The sequence below is a fragment of the Suncus etruscus genome, chromosome 2 (assembly GCF_024139225.1).
Source record: "Suncus etruscus isolate mSunEtr1 chromosome 2, mSunEtr1.pri.cur, whole genome shotgun sequence".
In the NCBI taxonomy this organism is placed as follows: domain Eukaryota; kingdom Metazoa; phylum Chordata; class Mammalia; order Eulipotyphla; family Soricidae; genus Suncus; species Suncus etruscus.
Window position 1 is genome coordinate 53,131,995 of NC_064849.1, and position 20,913 is coordinate 53,152,907.

Here is a 20,913-nt window from a genome sequence, read left to right on the forward strand (position 1 = left end):
TTTTTTGTTTGTTTGGTTGGTTTTTTGGTCACACCCAGCGGCATTCAGGGGTTACTCCTAACTCTGTGCTCAGAAGTTGCACCATATGGGATGCTGGGATTCGAACCACCTTTGGTCCTGGGTCGATAAATGCCCTACTGCTGTGCTCTTTCTCCAGCCTCAGGATTGCACACTTAATTGCAATGCTTGCTAGGATTGTGTTATCCCTGACACTTTCTTTGTTTTGTTTTGTTTTTGGGCCACACCTGGTGATGCTCATGGATTACTCCTGGCTCTTGCGCTAAGAAATCACTCCTGGCTTTGGGAACCATATTGGACACTGGGGGATAGAACCGAAGTCCGTCCTAAGTCAGCTGCACGCAAGGCAGATGGCCCTACCACTGCGCCCACCATTCCAGCCTCTCCCTGACACTTTTAATTCATTGCCAGCACACACTTGGTTGTGGTTTCCAGATATCATAAACTTAGTTGTGATGGTAACAGATATTAAATTATTCATTTCACTCTTGCTAGGCTGGAGCTTGACCAAATCAGCTGTTTCTTCCCTTTTTCTGTTTCCTCATTAAGGTGGTTTTGGAGGTGGAGGAGAGTGGGGGTAGAGAAAAAGCGAAGATTGTCACCAGCCTAATTGCCTGGTTTTTCTTTTTGTTTTTTTTTTTTGTTTTTTTTTTCATTTTTTTGTTTCTTTTGATAGAAATTTTGTGTAAATCGGTGTTTTCCCAAAGTTACCAGTCCTGGAGTAGGAGCAGGGTGGTGGCAGTAATGGCCACTGCAAACTGGGAGTGTTTTTGTTTTCATTTTTTTAAACTTGAAGTAAAAAGATGAGAACACTGAGCAATTCTATTTCAGAAATGAGGAGTAGCTCAATATTCTGGGAGTCTGTGGTACATATGAACATGACTTATATCTGTGGGTAGCATTGGTTGGTGGCTTTAGGTAGTTTTAGGTAGTTTATGGGTTCTTCCTTTAAGTACTTTTAACTGAGTTTAGATTTGGGGTGGGGGCACACCCAGCAATGCTCAGGGGGTCAATCCTGGCTCTGTGCTTAGAAATAGCCCCTGGCAGGCTCAGAGGACCAAATGGGATGCCAGGGGTTGAACCCATGTCCGTCCTGGGTTGGCAGTGTGCAAAGGCAAATGTCAAATGCTATGCTATCACTCAGGCACCCGATTTTATAATTTTAAGTTTTAATAGTTTAACTCTTAGCATTTTAAGGAAGTACAAATGTATATTACACAATGCTTTCATTTATTTTTTGGGTTGGGCACACCCAGCAGTGCTCAGGGATTACTTCTGGCTCTGCTCTCAGGAATTACTTTTGGCGGGTTTGAAGGACCATATGGGGTACCACGGATCAAACCCTGGTTAACCACTGCAAGGCAAAAGCCCTACCTGCTCTGCTATTGCTCTGGTGCCACATGAAGCAGTTTAAAGAAGAGCTTATTGTACACTGGTGTGGGTTGTTGGATGACTGTAAATCATGAACAACTTTATCTTTGAAAAAAATAAAACAACTATATTATGAACAACCTTGTAACCATGGTGTTTAAATTTAAAAAAAATAAAGAGAAATTTATGTTCATTAAGATATTGGATGATGATTTGTAAGGAGGAGAGTTGTAGTCTAAAGATTTATTATATAGAAGATTTTATGAATTTTATAGAACCCTGCATTTTCTTTTTTGCTTTTTTGGGGGCCACACCCAGGTATGCACAGGTCTTATTTCTGACTTTAAGCTTAGAGGCCAATCTATAACTTTGGTGGGGAAACTATAACTTTGGTGTCTTATTATTTATTTGTGTTTTGGGTCATACCTGTCAGGGCTCAGAGGTTACTTCTTGGCTTTGCACTCGAGTCACTCCTGACAGACTCGACACTACATAGGATACCAAGGATCAAACCTGGTTGGCTGTGTACAAGGAAAACACCCTGTTCTGTGCCATTGCTCTGGCCCCAAAAGTATCTTTTTTTTTTCTTTTACACTCAAGTATTTTTTTATTTAAAAAAATTTTAACATTACTTATTTTTGTATTTGTTACATTGTTTCCCAAAAATTAAGGGAGAAAATTTGAAATGCTTTTTATATGTGACGTCTTATAAGTTTAATCTAAGTAAGTATAAATGATAAAAACATAGGGTTATTTCAGTTCTTAGAGTACATCTTTGAAAATAAGATAGAAGTTGGAAATTATCTGTTAACACTAAAGTTCTCCCTAATGGCTTTAGGATTATAATGATCCTTCATTGTTGTTTTAGTTGGTAGTATCTTTACTTCTATGCCTTCTGGACTGGATCATGGCTTTACCACTAAAAACATTGCTGCAGCCAATCCATGCTACAGGAACAGAAAATGATAGGATAGAGAAATCTGTCCTCAATTGCACTTATAAGGTAAACAACTTTATTTTATTACTTATCTTGTAAATTAATAATAAATCGGGCTGGAGAGATAGTTCCACAGACAAATTGTGCCTTCCTACAAATTGTGGTATGTGTGGTTTGCCTGTAGAGGCTCAATTTTATCCACTGTATACCACATGGTCCCTGGGCACCGCCACATGTTGCCAAAAATTCAAATAATATAAAGGTTTTTAAAAAATAAAAATAATATTTTTACTATTAAATTTTCATTACTTTCAGTATGTATTCTTAGTACTTTTCTTGGTGGACCTTCCAGGAAGCAAGGGGTGGGAGATATGTAAGAGATGCTCAGGGCTTACTCTTGGCTTTACACTCAGGGATTGCTCCAAGATCTTATGGTGTCTCAGGGATCGAAAACAAGTTAACCATGTGCAAGGGAAGCTCCCTACCCTAAGTTTTTCTGCTTAGGTACCCTAAGTACACTCCTGCCCTAAATACTTTTTGTTTTTAAAGAACATAGATTAATCTTATAGTCCCCAAGGATTTTTATTTGTAAAGTACTTCCTACAAGATCCTATTTTATTGCAGATAATGTGAAAGGATTCAATCTTCATTGAATTTAAGTTTCATTATATTAGTGTTTCTTAATCTTTTTTCTTTTTGATGTGGGTGGGGGCACCACACCCAGTGATGCTTAGATATTACTCCTGGCTCTGCACTTAAGAATAGTGCTTAGAGAACCATATAGGATGCCAGGGATCGAAACTGGATTGGCCACATACAAGTCAAGTGCTGTACTCCAACCCTGCCTTTTTTTAGAGGTTTTCAATTTTACCTTAAAGAACAAAGTTTTAATAGACTTTTAAAATTGTCAAGCTTTTGTAGTACTCATTAAGTTTTTCTTCTATCTTTATTTTCACTATAAAGAAAGTATTTTTTCCTCTGCATTTTTCAGGTATTACATGGATGTGTTTATGGAGCTCAGTGTTTCAGTAACCCACGGTATTTTCCAATAAGCCTCTCTGATTTGGCATCTGTGGATTATGATCCTTTTATGCACTTGGAAAGCCTTAAAGAGCCTGAACCGTTGCATTCACCTGATTCAGAACGGTCTTCCAAACTTCAGCCAGTAACAGAAGGTAGAACAAAAATTTTTAAGTAGTTTTATTGCTTAGATACTCTTAAGGTATAACGTGAGGTTATAGGTGGACATATAGAGACTATATTACTTTGTAAAATATGTTTTTAACTCATTTTTATATTATAGCAAAGATTAGTTATGGGTTAAGAAGTAATTTCTAATTATACATTATTAATATTATATATGATGATATTTCTTCATAATATCTTGTCACTATTTTTATGGTTTTTTGCTACTCTATGTACCATTGAATTATATAATTGAGTAAAACACATAACTTTGGAATCTGAGGGATTATGCATTGAATTTTAACTTTCATTATTAGCTTAGTGATTTTGTCTTTCCTTATGTGTAAATAGAACAATAATTTTCTCAAACAACTGTTTTGCGCTCTAAGATAGTGTGTATAAGCTCTTTACACACTTGTTATTATATAGTGAATTTAATAACATTTTCAACTACATTATTTTTATATTCAGAGAATTTACTACCTGATATGAGGTAAAAAAAATAGACAAATAACCTTTAATATATTGTGAATATTTCTTAGGTGAATCATTTGATACTTATAGGTAGCTAATAAGAACCTAACATTTAATTTGAAGGGTTTTAAGGAAAACCTTTTATGTATACATATACATCATATGCATAAAAAGTTTGGTATTAAGAGCTTTTTGGCAAAAATACAGGAGATGACAATTATGACTTGTGCTTATCACCCGTTGTTATACATTTTTATCTATGTTTATTTGTCATAAATTGCTACTTTTACAGTAGTAATATTTGAATAGCTGTAATACAGACTTGTGGCCCATTATGCTGATTGTATTTTTTTCATCTGTCCTAATACAGAAAAAGTTTGCTCAATAGAGGAGAGGAATTGTGAGACTCTGACAACACAAAGTTGCTGAAATTATGTTTTCCCAAACTCAAAAGTGTGAAATGAGTAGGGCAATAGTTGGAAGTGGTTTAATTGGGATACCTACTGAATATTCACTCAAAAACATCCAATGTATGTTGTGTGTATATAGCTCTAAATCTTACCAGAGACACCATTTTTTAGGAATTATACTTTTGTACACAAGAATATGTTTGTGTTTTATGAAGAAAAAATAGCAAAGACAGTGGAAACAGGAAAGAATAATTTCTCAGAAAAGAGAAGTAAAAAAAAAAAAACTGGCCAACAGTATTAAGTGCTAGGGAGATCAAATTCAGTAAGACCAACATGTATGTACCTGTTAGTTTCAGCAGAAAAGCAGGAGACCAAGTAGATGACTGTATGTTGAAGAACAAATAGGAGTTAAGGAATTAGAGGCTTCTGTGGAAAGTTCTCTTTAAAGAAGATTGAATTGTTTAAAAATGCTAACAGGTCAGAGCACCACTGATAGGGTGTTTGCTTTTGCATGTGCCAACGCAGGTTCGATCCCTGGCATTCTGTATGGTTCCCTTAAGCCTGCGAGGATTAATTTCTGAGCACAGAGCCAGGAGTAGCCTCTGAGCCCTGCCAGGTGTGTCCCCAAAACAAAGCAAAAGTACTAAACTAAACTAATAGAGTGGTAAAGCAGGGCAAAGGATTATTCTGGGCAAAGCAGTTTTAAATGTGAAGTGAATTGAACCTAATTAGCTGAGAATGAAGGTAGGAAGGGAATCATTAATAGACTAAAGTGCCTGAGAAGATGAGCTGGAAGGTATAGTTGCTAATATTATCCCTTTTCTAAGAAGACCAAACAGGAGAGTTCGATGAATTTAAATTAAGAGAATTGACAAGTTATTGAACATGGAATTGCCAGCTTTGGTTATACCAGTCAACAACAGCATTAGTAAGTCAGGAGTGGAAGAAGTACAAGTGATCTATGGCTGTCAGACTCTTAGGTGTACAGGTTAGCTTGTTAAGTTTTCCCTGGGTTTGGCAAGGTTGTGGTAGGTTGTGGTTAATAAATAAGAAGAAAGCATAGTGATATGGTGAGTCAGAAAGAGATGTAGTTGGTACCTGAATTGCTTATTGATAATTTTTTTTATAAAGTTGGCATTCTGGTTCCATCCATATACATTGATTTGACATTGCTGGTCTTAAAAAGTGTTTAGTTTGCAGTCAAGGTTGAGATCCACTTTGAGCATCACTCTGTTAAGAACAATGGTTTTGTTTTTGGGGTTTTGTTTTGTTGTTGTTGGGCTACACCCAGCAATGCTCAGGGCATACTCCTAGCTCTGTGCTCAGGATTTATTCCTGGTGGGCTTAGGGGACTATCTGTGGTGCTAGGAATCCAACCCAACTTTACTGTGTGACAGGCAAATGTTTTGCCCACCAGTGGTTTTTAAAACAAGTATTTCAGTGATAAAACTCTTCACTTAAATTTTATGAAGATGGGTGTTTGGAGGCGGCCTGGGGAATGATGGAGTATAAAGACTGGTGGAGGGAGTTGACAGAGGTGGTGGGATTGGTTGTGAAATATGATATGTCTAAAATCAACTATTAGTAACTGTGAATCATTGTGCTTTAATTAAATAAAAATGCACTTTAAAATTTTTATGAAGAGACCAAACATATTCGATATTTCTAAAAGAACTATAACAAGGTAAGAGCCTGGGATCTTTTCGGGGGAGACAGTGGAGGGGAAGATAGATGGACCCAGTGATGCTCAAGGTTACTCCTGATTCTGCACTTAAGAATCCCTCTTGGTGGAGTACAAAGGACTCATATGGTATGATCTTTACCCTCTGTACTTTGACTCCAGCCCCATACCTGGAATCAATCTACTTCTCTCCTATACAAAATCTGTCTTAAGAGGTTTTTGTTTTTGGTTTTTGGACCACACCTGATGGTGTTCCGGGGTTACTCCTGACTCTGCACTTAGAAATTGTTCTTGGCAGGCTCGGGGACCATATGGGATGTCAGAGGATCAAACCTGGGTCCATCCCTGGTCAACTGCATGCAAGGCAAACACCCTACTACTGTGCTATTACTCTGCCCCCCTAAATCTTTCTAAGAGTTTTACAAGAGAAAATGAGCAGAACACTTTACTAGGGAGGTGTGGTCAAAGAGTAAACTATTAAGTACAGTTTGTATTTTTTTAAAGGTTGAAATGTTAAAAATTAATAAAATGCTTGGGATGTGTTCATAATAATGAGTTGATGACATATAATATACAAGTGAAAAAATATAGTTACATCAAGGAAATAGGACTAGGAACTTGAGTTAGCTACAAAGTGGTAATAATTTTTCTAGACCAAAAACATCAAGTGAATAGAAATATACAAGGTAAGTTTTAGGTCAGAAATATGTAAGGGAATATAGTATGCTGTGCCATAGGTAACTATATTGAGAAATGGGTCTGTTCTGTGATCACTCCCAGTGTGACTTATGATTTTTATCTTTGGCATAGTAAAATCCTGTTTGTTTACTTAAAAACAAAGATAAATAAAAAGTTTTCTTTTTGTATTTTTTAAAGTATAAAGGATATAGTTTGATTCAATAAAGTACTAACTAACTAGGTAAAGTTCTAATACATGCAAAATTCATTGAACCATTATCAGTTACTGTGAAAGAAGCAAAGCAGAAGATAATAGGTGAGATTTTATCTAAATTGATGAGCTTTCTTATTGATACTGTTCTCTAAACATATTAAGTTGTTCCTTTTGGACATTCTTCAAAGTATTAAGGACCATATTAATGCAGAACCTTATTTGAACAGATGTGAGATGACAGCAGGTGATTTTGTGGTTTGTAGTGACTACATGCTCTGTTTTTGTTTTTGTTTTTGTTTTTCAGTGTAATAAAAATGGCTAATCATTGTGCCCTTGTCTCAGGCATGCTTCATCATCTTCAAGTACTTTTTTGGCCAAAGATTTCTAAACATAGATTGTCTCTAATAAGCTCAGTATTGAATTGAACAAGTCTGATTTGAGAACTATTGGCAGGAGTAACTATAATTATTAAATTTGCTAAAGAATAAAGCAAGGTAGTGAAGTTGGCTTTTTGTCAAATGGCAGTAGTCTTATTAGCAAAAAGTCATCATTTGCAGGGTCAGAGTGAAAGGAGTCTCCAAAGGATTCATTCTGTCCTAATTATAGTTTCACCTATACATATTATGCAAAGCTAATATTTAAAGCATTTGCCAAAATTAACTTCCTTTGCATGTTCTATTACAGTGCAATGAATTGCAGCAGCTTTTTAATGTCTTGCTCTTTTGTATGACATAATAATCTGTAATTATGGGTTTGCTGCAAATGCTGTAGGGTTTGTTTAATCTGACAACCTGAAAAGACAACCTTGAATAGACTTATTTAAATGAATGCTAGTTACACAAAGCCTTAGAAGCATTGATATCTTCATTTTATGTTTTCTCATAAAGCTTTCTTTCTAATTTAATTTTGAATTTTCAAATTAGAGAATTTTCTATATTTTCTTTATATTTAAGGAGCTCTAGAGAAGAGAATACATTCTTCTTTAGGTTATAGCTAAAAATAAACTTAACTGCACAATTAACAATATTTTTATACTTTCCTAATATTCTGAATTTAGAGAATCAGTTTAGGAAAAATTTATTTTAACTAAACATGCAATCTGAATTTTTTTATATATTCTCAGCATTTATACTTAAATTATATTGTTAATAGCAGATTGTGAACAAGCTTATATGAACTGCATTTCTACTCCCTTTAGTAAGAGATAAACTGGTATCTGAACTTAGGAAGAAATATAACTTATTTTTGCAATTATTTGAATCGAGTTGAAAAAGGACCTCATAAAACCTACATTTCTCTCAAAGTGGAATGACTTATATTGTTTATCTGATATCCAGTTATATCTGAATTTTCAATTTTTCTTTACAAAAAGCCTCTTAGAAAACAAATGGAGTTTAAGAAATTTTCAGTGATTTGTCCATAACTATAGAATAAGCCAAAAAACAAAGAACTTTTTTGTCTGTTTAGAAACAGAGATCAATTACACTTTTATCCTCTTCAAACACGTTCTGCAAAAGAAAAGAAAATTTTTTTACTGCTTAAAATGAGTTACCTACTTCAGTTTGTCACCTAAAAGGAAGAAAGGAGAAGAGTGGGGAGCAGTTAAGAGGATAGCCCAAAGTAATAGATCACATGCCTTGCATCCCTGGTACTTCATGGTCCCTCCAGCACTACTAGGTCACCCTAGTGCTCAAGGGACCATTGAGCCCCAAGCATGTGGCGACATACCTAACCATCCCATTCTGGATCACTTTGGCCAGACTGTGCACCTGGCCTTCAAAAAGCTCCTCTCCTCCCAAGACGGGGAACAAATACAAAACAAGATATTTTTAATATCAGATTTTCTTTAATCTTCCATTATAATTTTATTATAGTTTAAAATGGACTTAGTCTTGGGGCCGGTGCTAGAGGTAAGACTATCTTGCAAGCACTAGCCTAGGATGGACTGAAGTTCTATCCCCTGGTGTCCCGTATTGTTCCCACATGCCAGGAATGATTTCTGAGCACATAGTCAGGAGTAACCTTTCAACGTCAAACGGGTATGCCCCCCCCCCCAATTTTTAAAAATGGACTTAGTCTTAATGAGTTTTTTTCATTGATCTTGGTCACTTATTTAGTAATGCTTGCTAAATGATACTTAAAGTTACTATACACAGAAACATTTTTTAAATTCAGTATTTCTTTTGTTATGGTGATTTGCCAAAAGAATTGCACGCTGAACAAGAGGGATCGATTTGGACATTAAACTTGTGGTAATGACAAAAATAGCACTGATCTAGGAAGCGAAGGACCAGTCCTGGTGTGAAATCATCTTCTGTAGACAAACCTTTAACTCCTACTTGAACCTTCACTTTCTGAACAGAAATGAAAAGAATTTCTTTAACTTGTTGTTGCTGATGTTGTTGTTAGCGCTCAGGGGTTACTTATGGCTCTGCGCTCAGGAATCATTCTTGGCAGTCTCGGGAGACTCTATGGCTGCCAAGGATAGAACCCGTGTCAGCCACAAGGTGAATGCCCTACCTGCTGTGCTATTACTCCTGCCCCTCTTTAATTTTTTTTAAATCTACTTATCTGTTGCTGGACAATTGAGTTCTACCAGATCATGATTATTATAGTAAATAGCTCTATGGTAAACATAGTTTTGCATGTATCTTCTCAAATGGGTACTTTTTCCCCCTTAGAATTAAGTTATATTCTCATACCCTCAATGCATGAATGTAAAGTTTCCTACTAGACTTATTTCTTGAAGTTGAATTATTGGGTTAAAGAATACAATTTATGCTTTTTTGATGTGGTAATCTTAGTAGATATTGGTTGTTAATGGTCACACAGTTCTATAGAATTGTCAAAATTTATAACATACTGTCCACTTAAAATTAGAGAATTTATTTCATGTCGATAATATTTTGATCACCAGAACATTTTAAAATCTGTTCTGGCATGTATGTTATAATATTCCCAAGTGATTGCATTTTAGAATATGACTGATATTCAGGTAAGATCACTTTATGCTTGTGATATAGTATTGCAGCATAGCCACTCTGTAATTGTGTCTATAATTAAGAAACTATAAACATACACATGTATCTAAATATGGATTTTCTTTGCCCATGTCAATTGTCAACTGTCCTACCTTCTAGATAAAATATATCAAGCTGTCACCAGATTGCCCCACTTCCAGGGGCCATGTATTCTAGCACTGGTTTCTATATCTGCCCTACATAGACTCTCCCTAGCAGTCTTTGGTCAGAGGGATCAACAGTTCTTGTTTCCACACTTTCCCTCATTGTTCTGTGTTTCCCCATTGTCTTCTCACCTCTTCTCTTTCCCTCCTTCAGATCCTTACATTAGGCACTTTGCCTTTCTAGTTCTTTTTACTACTGTGTTCTTTGAGTTCTTTCTTCTGACTCTTTATTTTGAATTGTGTTTGTTTGGTTTGGTTTGGCTTTTGTGTCATTCCTCACAGTGCTCAAAAGCTACTCCCAGCTTTGGTATTCAGGGGTCTACTTCTTCATCTTTAGGAGACTAGGAGATGCCGGAAATCACATCACATCTCCTATAGTATGCACTATACTCACTCCTCAGCCCACCTTTGAGTGTTTTTATTTTTTATGAGTGTTTTATAAGTTAAACATATGCTTATATTATTTATTTACTTTCTATTTTGTGCTTAAGAATGTAAAAGTTCTTAGATAAAATTTACACTAGACCATGTTGACTCATGGTCTTACCTTAGAATACCTTAGAAAATTAAAAAATTAAGCAGGCCTGTAAAATATTTTTCATTTAAAATAATGTTTCCGTAACATACACTGGCTGTGCTGTTCAAGTCAACCTTAACTGTACATTTAGAGAAAGATCATGCTCTTGGATTCATTTATATTATTGTAAAAATGAGAATTATATTGCATTAAAGTTTTTTTGAATCTTCCCAAAAGATAAATTTATCATTTGGATTTCATGTAATTCTGTATGTTCAGAACTTTCAAATGAATGGCTTATGTTTTTTTGTTTCATGTTCTTTTAATCCATGATCTATATTTACAGGCTTTACTTTAAATTTTGAATTCATAAATCACATTTTCAAAAAGATCTTTATATAAAATAAAACCTTTATGAACTGTTCTCCTTTGTTATTCCTCACTCCTATAGTACAGAATCTAAATTAGAAGTATGAGTACTTGCTAAAATATTTGAGAGTGGTTTTGATAATGTAATGAATCATCATTTGTTGTCTCTTTCATTGTTATGTGACTTTTGAGAAAGCTGACACATTCCTGTTCACTTGTACTTTTTATTTCTAGTGAAAACTCAGATGCAACAAGGATTGATCTCTATAGCTGCCCGCACTGTTATTACACATCTAGTAAATCACTTGGGCCATTATCCAATGAGTGGTGGTCCTGCTATGTTGACCAGTCAGGTGTGTGAAAATCATGACAATCATTACAGTGAAAGTAATGAACTTTCTCCTGAACTCTTTGAGAGTCCAAATATCCAATTTTTTGTGTTGAACAATACCACCTTAGTGTCCTGTATCCAGATTAGATCAGAAGATAATATGCCTGGAGGAGGATTATCTGCTGGTCTAACATCAGCCAATTCAAATGTCAGAATCATAGTTCGTGATCTGTCTGGAAAATATTCATGGGATTCTGCCATCTTGTATGGACCACCTGTAAGTGGCTTGTCAGAACCTACATCTTTCATACTTTCATTGGCCTGCCAAGAGAAGCCTGAAGAGCCACCAACATCTAATGAATGCTTAGAAGATATAGCAGTAAAAGATGGAATTCCCCTCCAGTTTAAAAGACGATTTAGAGAAACTGTACCAACTTGGGATACAATAAGAGATGAAGAAGATGTTCTTGATGAGCTTTTGCAGTATTTAGGTATAACTAGCCCTGAATGCTTACAGAGAACTGGTATATCACTTAATATTCCTGCCCCACAACCTGTGTGCATATCAGAAAAACAGGAAAATGATGTTATTAATGCTATTCTTAAGCAACATACAGAGGAAAAAGAATTTGTTGAGAAACATTTTAATGACTTAAACATGAAAGCTGTGGAACAGGATGAACCAACACCTCAAAAGCCCCAATCAGCATTTTATTATTGCAGATTGCTGCTTAGTATATTGGGAATGAATTCCTGGGATAAAAGGTAAGAGGAAAGGAAAAACAATATTAGTGTTACTCATCTTTATGTGGGGGTTATGGTAAGGTGAGGTGGGGACAGTGCACTGACTTTCAAGCTGTGTTTGTGTGTTCTGGGGCCACTTCTAGAAATAGTCAGCCAATTTAACAAGTCGGCTCACAGATAGGACTTGAGCGTGTGGTGCTGCTCCAGCTCTATGATGCTGGACATTGTCACTTACCTCTGGCAGTGTTAGGCCTACTAGATTACACGTAGGTAAGGTTGGGAGGGTTGTACAGTCCGGTATCAAAGTGGGGTCAGGTATGTACAAAGTTTGTGCTATCTCCTAACCCTAAGGGTTTACTCATCTTCTGATGAAATGTTTTCATCTCTATTTTCTCATTAGTTTTATGTACAAGTTTTTTGATTACTGAGCAGGTTTGTGTGTGTGTGTGTGTGTGTGTGTGTGTGTGTGTGTGTGTGTGTGTGTATGTGTATATTTTGTGTTTGTTTATACAGACCACTAAATCATTTAGGATTTTGGCAAATAAAAAAAAATAATGATTGACATTTTCAGAATGACTAGTAAAACTTTTAAATTAGTTCTGTACTTGAAAAAATCCTTTCCCCCCCAACGTATCATAAACAAATAGCAAAGACCATTCTTATTACTCTTATGACACCAAATATGTGGGTTTTCTACGTAGTAACTTAACACTATCTGTAGTTTGTGCACATATGTTAAAGGCTCACTTTCTCATCAGACTGTCTCCAGCATCCAACCCCAGTTGCAAGTACAAACCATTCATATTTTGGTCAGCAGGGGGTTCCCGCACCCTGTCCTTGGGTTTGATATTTATATGCTCACTAAAAGCATTAATTAACTTTTGCTATTTCAATATAAAGGATAGTTATGGTGTAAAGGATACCATTAAGTTAAATAGCCAAATGAAAAGGTGTTGACTGAGCGGTGTAGTTCCTGTCCCTATGGAATTGGGGCATCCAACCTTCCTAGCAGGCTGAAGGTGTTCATCAACCTGGAAGCTCTCTTAATTTATATTTGAGATTTGTGGAAACTTTATCATGGCAGCATGATAGATGATGAACCTAATCTTCAACCTTCTTCCCTTCCCTGAGGATGGATGTTGGACTAATAGTTCTAAGTTTCTATTCATAGCTTGCTTTTTTGGGTGAACAGCCCTATCTCAATTCCTTAGCATCCAGGAAACCACCAATAGTGTATCCTTAGAATGAAAAACATCCTGTTTTCCAGGGGATTTAGGAATTCTATGTAAGATGTTCCTGTCACCCCTATTATTCAGAACATTAAACACAGGTATTCTAGAAATGTAGGAGTTAAATGAAAAAGATATTAGGCTTACCTAAGTGCACTTAGGTTAAAATCACTTCGAGTTGATTGTCTGCCAACCTAAGAAATAATTCCTAATGCAGTATCGGTCAGAATTAGATAATGCATAAAATACTAAATTTTCATCCCAACGTAAAGTATTATATACATTTATTGTATAAGTTTCTAAGACTGAAGGTTGTCAGGAAATAAAACAAGCATTCACTTTTTTGTGATTAATAAAGAAAATATAATTAGTGAACAAAAATTTACTAATTTTGTTCAGTTTATAGCAGTAGGGGTGCTCAGATATCAGTGGGCAAGTAACTGGTAACTCAGATTTGCATCTGAAGTATTGAAATGGGGTTTTGCTTGCCTATCTTGTTTTTATAATCTTTCTTGATAAACCCTCACATTTATTAGAAGTGTCCTCTACTTCACTGGAAGGCCAGTTGAATAAGGAACAGTTGCTGTATGCTGTGCCCTAGACAGGCTTTGCTACTCAGATATGTGTTCTGCTCTCTTTCTTGTGCAGTGATACATATTTACTTAAAGATCAGAGATTGCATTTGAATACAGCAAACATTGTTTCTTATCTGTACATACTTAGCACCTGTAGAAGCATGCAATTTACACATTGCATCATAGTGTGGTAACTATAATAAAAACAAAAATATAAAACAAAGTAGAAAACAATTTTTCACCTAGATTATCTATGCTTTTTGGCATTCATTTGGGTTTTGCAAATATTTTATTTCTCAAGAGGATCAAATTTGAGAAGACCACTAAGAAACTAACAAATAATTTTACCCGTTTTCTGGATATGAATTTGGGAAGCTAATAACATCTGCAAGGAAAATCTGACCTGGCCAATAGACAATATTCCACCAGCAAAAATACAGCAGGGCCTGGGTATAATGACGTCTATTTTTTACATTTTTTTTTTAGGGTCTGTTCTCCTTTGTATTAGAAGTATGAAAAGGCAAGAAAAGTGTAAGAGTTGCATGCATAGAGTGGAAAGTATTTCCGGGACTGTCATGTCATTCTCTGCAAAGGTGATGAAAATGTTTATAAATCTCTCTGTTTAGGAGGAGCTTTCATCTCCTGAAGAAAAATGAAAAGCTACTTAGAGAACTTAGGAACTTGGACTCAAGACAGTGGTAAGTTGTTGAAAAATCTTCAAGTTTATAGCTAGCAACTATCAAGTTCTCTGTTTCTAAGGGGAAAATGTTTTATTATTGAGCCATAACTTTCTGAGCAGAAATTCTCATTTATTTATTATATCTTAGAAATAATAAACATTTTTAAGAAAAGGAGAATTTCTTAAAATGTTCAGTATATTTGAATTGTGTATATTTTTATACATTTCAGAATTAGAGAAATTAGAGAATTTTATTAAATTAGATTGTTTTGAATGATAGAAATTAGAGAAATCTAATTGAACTCATAAAATGTTATTTGGATTTCCCATACTGATAAATTCCTTGTACTTGGTTTTGTGTTAAATTGAAGTAATATTGCATTTATAATGTTAATATAAATTTCAGCCTGCAGCACTAAAAATGAACTCTCAACCATTAAAAGTTCAGTTCTGTAATTTGATATGCAAATTGATAATTTTTTCCAATTAACTACCCCATATTTCTCCCTTTCTTTTACTAACCCCTAATTGATCTTAAAAGTTTATTTTTATTGATTTTCACTGTATATGACATGAGGAAAATGATAATGATCTTTATCTTTCTCAGACTGAGTGGATTTCTCTAGATCTTTTCAGATTGTTGCTAATAGCAGGATTTCATTTTTTAAAAATATATGGCTGAGTAGAAGTCAGGGTCTGTCTTTGTTCCAGTACCATGCTGTTTTAATGACTATTGCTTTATAGTACAATTTAAAGTTGAGAAAAGTGATGCCTTCCCTTTTCTTTTTACCAAGGATTGCTCTTGCTATTCAAGGATGTTTATTGTTCCAAATGAATTTCAGGAATTTGTGATCCACTTCTTGGAAATATGTCATGGGCATCCTTAGAGGGATTGCATTCAATCTGTACAATGGTTTGGGGGGAGTATTGCCATTTTAATGATGTTAATCCTCCCAATCCACGTATATGTTTCCATTTCCATATGTTCTCTTGTATTTCTTGAATCAGTGTTTGTTAGTTTTCTTTGTATAGTTTCTTCACCTCTTAAGTTTACTTGACCTCCAAGGACTTGATTATCTGAGGCATAATTGTGAAGGGATTGATTTTTAATATCTTTTTCTCTCTTTCTTTATTTGTGTATTAAAAAGCCATGGTTTTTTTGCTTACTAACTTTGTAGCTTGCCACGTTACTAGACAAGTTTATTGTTTCAGAAGCTTTTTTGTGGAGTCCTTAGGATTTTCTAGATACTGTATCATGTCACCTGTAAACAATGAGCGCTTCACTTCTTCCTTTCCAATGTCTTCCCTTAATGTCTTTTTCTTGCCTAATTGTTATGGCAATTAGTACTTCCAATACTATATTGAATAGAAGTGGCGAGAGAGGGCAACTTTGCCTTGTGCCATATCTTAGTGGAAGGCTTTTAGTTTTTCGCCATTGAGTATGATGTTTGCAATGGGTTTGTGATAAATAGATTTGACAATATTGAGGAAAGTTCTTTGAATTCCCATCTTGTTGAGTTTTTACTGTGAATGGGTGTTGGACCTTGTCAAACGTCTCTGCATCTATTGACATGATCAGATGATTTTTTATTTTTCTTTTGGTTGATATGTGTATTATGTTGATTGATTTACATGTGTTAGACCATCCTTTTATGTCTGGATGAATCCTACTTGGGGTGTCTGACCTTCTTGATGAGCTATTGGATTCTATTTGCTAGAATTTTGTTGATGATCATTGCATCTGTGTTCATCAAAAATATTGGCCTATAATTTGTAATATGTTCTCTCTGTCTCTGTCTCTCTTTCTCACTCTCATGGTATCTGCCTGCTTTTTGTAGCAGGGTGATATTAGCTTCATAGAAGTTATTTTGTTGGGTCTCCCTTGCCTTAAAATATACCCTTTAGTTCTTCTTTTTTTTTTTTTTTTTTTTTTTTTTTGGGCCACACCCATTTGACGCTCAAGGGTTACTCCTGGCTATGTGCTCAGAAATCGCCCCTGGCTTGGGGGGACCATATGGGACGCCGGGGGATCGAACCGCCACGGTCCTTCCTTGGCTAGCGCTTGCAAGGCAGACACCTTACCTCCAGCGCCACCTACCCGGCCCCTTTAGTTCTTCTTTTAAAGTTGGTTGTTAATCTGTAAAGTTTCTGAGCTGTTGTTTATCCATGAAGTTGTGCATCTTTCCTTCAAACCTGAATGAAAGTTTGGTTGGGTGAATTATCCTTAGCATAGCATTCATTTCATTGAATCTTGTCACTATATCACACCACTGCCTTTGGGCCATGAGAATTGCTTGTGATAAATCAGCTGTAACATTTAAGGGTGCCTCTTTCCCTTTTGATCTTGCTATTTCAAATATTCTATCCCTGTCCATGGCTTTCATCATTGTGATTAGTATTTGCCTTGAGGTGCTTTTCTTTGGATCTCTCTTAGTTGATACTCTTTGGGTATCCAGGATGTGGTAGCATGTACTCTTTAGTTCTGGGGACTTCTCAGCAATGATGTCCTTATCTGTTGTTTTCTCATGGGAAGTTTCTTCCTGTATCTGGACCCCAATAATTCTTCTATTGTTTCTATTGAGTTTCTCCCAATGTTTTATTGTCATCTGTTCACTTACTTTCAGGACTTTTTCTAGCCTCTTCTAGTTCTCTGATTCTTTTCTCAATGCTGTTACTCTGCTGGTGAGGCTTTCCAGTGAAGTTTCATTTTACTTACAATATTTTTCAGTTCTGATATTTTGTTTGAAGTTTCCTCATTTCAAGTCTCATATCCTCGTGAGTCTTATGGCTATCCATTCCATTGTTTCTTTAAGTTCTTTGAACATACTTAACATTTCCTCTCTAAGGTACTAAATAGAGATGTTATGTAGGTGGCTGGTGTTGATTGGGTCCCCAGAACTAGCATCTTCAGTCACAAGGGGTTGTGGGTTCTGCATAGTTTTCCTGTTGTGAATTTTGTTGTATGGTACTGTTATTGTGTTGCGGTACAGTTCTATGACCAGAAAACATGCACCTCAGCTCGATTCAAACTTTTTTTTTCCCCAAACACTACCCACAAGCTGCAGTCTGCTGCATCTGGGTTCACATACCTCAAGTTCAATTCAAACTGGTGCTTTTTAAATCCAAATTCTGGCCACTGCCTTTGGTTGTTCCTGCTGCCTCACTGTTCATATGTTTGTAAAATGTTAACGTCTTTTTAGATTCTCTTAGTGTCATTTTCTATGTAGGAATGCTATACGGTTTTTGGAGTTTACCTATGTATGATGTTAAGGACTAATTTTATACTATTTCTGATAGCACTCGCATTTATTTGGATGTCAGTTAAGTACTTCAGGTTTTTTAACACACAAGTTTTTTCTATGTTATGTTTTGGCCATACCCAGGTATTCTGGTGCAGCTACTTTCAGCTTATGCATGAATTTAACATGCTCCTGCATGTTATTTTGTTCTCTCATAGCTCTCCCAAATCAGCCTCTTTAGTCTACAGGCCAGACCAGCTAATCTTGTCTGTTCATAGTTTCTTTATATTACTTTATATTATTCTATCTACTTCTTGATTCCAACTAAACTAAACCCATTCTCTTCTATACTTGAACACATGAAGTATGTCTTCCTTGAGAAAGTATAGATTTTTGTGTATGACAGCAAATGAGCTCATGATTCTTGTTAACTTTTCAAAGGAATTTATATATATACATATGTAGCAGGTCAGCCCCTGAAGAGGTTGACTGATGGTGGGATGGAGAATGAGGCCCTTTTCTTCCAGCTCGGAGCACGCGTCTGCCACCCTGTCTAGCCCACGGTTCTGAGGTGAAACAGCGGGTAAACAGCTCGCAGACAATCAGGCTCGTGGAAATATTTGCTTTATTCGGATGGACAAAACTGAAGTCCAAAGACTCAGATTCAGTTCCAGCCAGCAAAAGGCCCCCGCCTTCCACAGACCCTTGTTCTTATACTCCAGAGTCAGGTCCCACCCCATGGTGGGATCAGATACCAACCAATGGTGGAAGCAGAATCAGGTCCTACCCTAGGGTGGAGGCAGAATGCCAGGTCACACCCTAGGGTAGGGCACAATCACCTAATCAGATTAGGGTGAGCAACATAGTAATCCCCCAAAATATTTACATACACAACATACATATACATATATATATTTGTTTGTTTTGGGGCCATACCCAGTGACACTCGGGTTACTCCTGGCTATGCGCTCAGAAATTGCCCCTGGCTTGGGGGACCATATAGGATGCTGGGGGATCAAACCACTGTTCCTCCTAGGCTAGCATGGGCAAGACAAAGGCCCTACCGCTTGCATCATCAGTCTGGCCCCACAAAGGTATTTTTAATAAAAGAATTTCCTTTTTTTAATATATTAGATCCAAATACAAGCTTGATATAATTATATGACAGTAAGACTCTGGAGCCATAAAACCTGAAAACAAAGCTGATTTACTTGCCTATAGGAGAAAGGAGAAAAATGGACTTATTTACCTTATCTCTAAGCCTAGGCCATTTATAGATTCTTCTTCATTTTTGGACTCATATTTACTGATTCCTTTTCAATTTGATTAAGTCACCAAAATATGTGTGTATGAGTGTGTGTATGAAGTAAAAAATATGTGTGTGTGCAAAGTCACCAAGGGGTGTGTGTCAAGTCACCAAGGTAAGGTGTGTGTGTGGGTATGTGTGTGTGTAGTTGGTTGCACTGTTTGCAAGCCTTTTGGTTGTGTGTGTGTGTGTGTGTGTGTGTGTGTGTGTGTGTGTGTGTGTGTGTGTAGTTGGTTGCACTGTTTGCAAGCCTTTTGGTTGTGGTGCTCACCAGGAATCCCATATTTTTTAGTTACAGTGCTTGCACACACTGGATTATAGCATACTGGAGATCACATACTTTGTGGCAGCTCCACAGATCTCAAACAGCATTGCCACATGAAAAGCCATTAGGATGGTACTGGGGATCAAATAACGACCTTCTGCTTAGAAAGCATGCATGCTACCACGAAGCTGTCTGCAGGATCTTTGAACCATCAAATTTTAAACTTTTAAATCTCAAGTTTTTTGTGTTATTTCTATTGAATAATAGATTATATCATTATCATCATCATCATTATAAAGGGATTTAGATGTTTTCCAATATTAGCCTGACATTTAGCAGCAGTGCACATATTACTTTTAAAGAATATTTGTGGCTGCAAGTTCACCTGTTTGTTTTTTTCTAATACCTTTTCCTCATTTATTCAATTGTAGTACATATTACTCTAATAGAAGTATTACAAACAGACATGCAGCAGAAGTGGTTAAATATAAAGTGAGATTTTTAATTGACATATAAGGGCCAATTTAATATTAAAGCTGAACTCTTCTAAAAATCAGAAGCAGATAATTTAAAGATTTTCTATCTTTTGCAGTTTGATATTAAAAATTTCCCTAGATGATACACATATCAACTTCTCAACTTTTAGATTTATCTAAGATTAGGTTGAACATTTCTGTTCAACTCTTCTCAATTTTATAAGTTTTGCTTTATCAATTCTAATTGATATTTCTTGAGCCCCAATGCAAGAACATGGAGTTTTATTTCCTTTGGGACTATTCAGAAGGTTGGGGCCACCCTTGTTATTATATGCCAACTAAGGTGCTGCACTTGGCAATACTGGAGTGGACATGGAGGTTATGTGGTCCTTGGGTTTTAATTGGGGTCAGACATATGCCAGATATGTGCCCAAATACTGTACTGTCTCTTCAATCCCAAATTAAATTCCTAACAACTCTACTGAGATGTTAATTCACATTTACCACATACATTTCACTCTTTTAAAGAGTAAATATCTTTAATTTACTCAGGATTATGTAATTATTATCACAACAATCTAATTTTAGAATATTTCGACCATTCAAAAAAGCCACCTTTACCCATTACCAATCACTCTCTATTACCTCAAACATTGCCCACTTCTTCCTAGCTTTAAAAAACACTCAATTTCTTTGTGTCAGTATATTTGCTTAGTCTGACATGATCTGACAGGCTTTATAAATAAAGCACAATGTTTTAAAAAGTCATCCATATTGTAGTATATCTTGGTATATCTTTGACTTAAAAAATAAGGGTTTTTTTTTGCAAGTAGGAATTTCACTTTGTGGCCACATTCAGCAGTGCTCAGGTTTTACTCTCTGCTCTGTACTCTGGGATCACTACTGATGGGACTTGGGGAACTCTATGGGGTGCATCATGTTCTTTATGAGATTATTTGATGCTGCTGAATCTCCCCAGTTTAAGCTATATCTCCCAGGTCAAATCTGGGATGAAAATTCAGGGGCCTTCT

The 20,913-nt window shown here is 36.0% G+C and overlaps 1 protein-coding gene across 3 annotated transcripts in view; it reads left to right on the forward strand.

Annotated features, from left to right (window-relative positions):
- Positions 1-20,913, forward strand: part of RALGAPA1 (Ral GTPase activating protein catalytic subunit alpha 1) — a 225,256-nt gene that overhangs the window by 140,336 nt on the left and 64,007 nt on the right. For all 3 annotated transcript variants that reach the window (XM_049766570.1, XM_049766571.1, XM_049766572.1), the window contains 4 exons: positions 2,258-2,392; positions 3,318-3,501; positions 11,273-12,134; positions 14,544-14,615. In XM_049766570.1, coding sequence (XP_049622527.1) covers positions 2,258-2,392; positions 3,318-3,501; positions 11,273-12,134; positions 14,544-14,615 — 1,253 coding nt within the window. The remainder of the gene's footprint in view (positions 1-2,257; positions 2,393-3,317; positions 3,502-11,272; positions 12,135-14,543; positions 14,616-20,913) is intronic.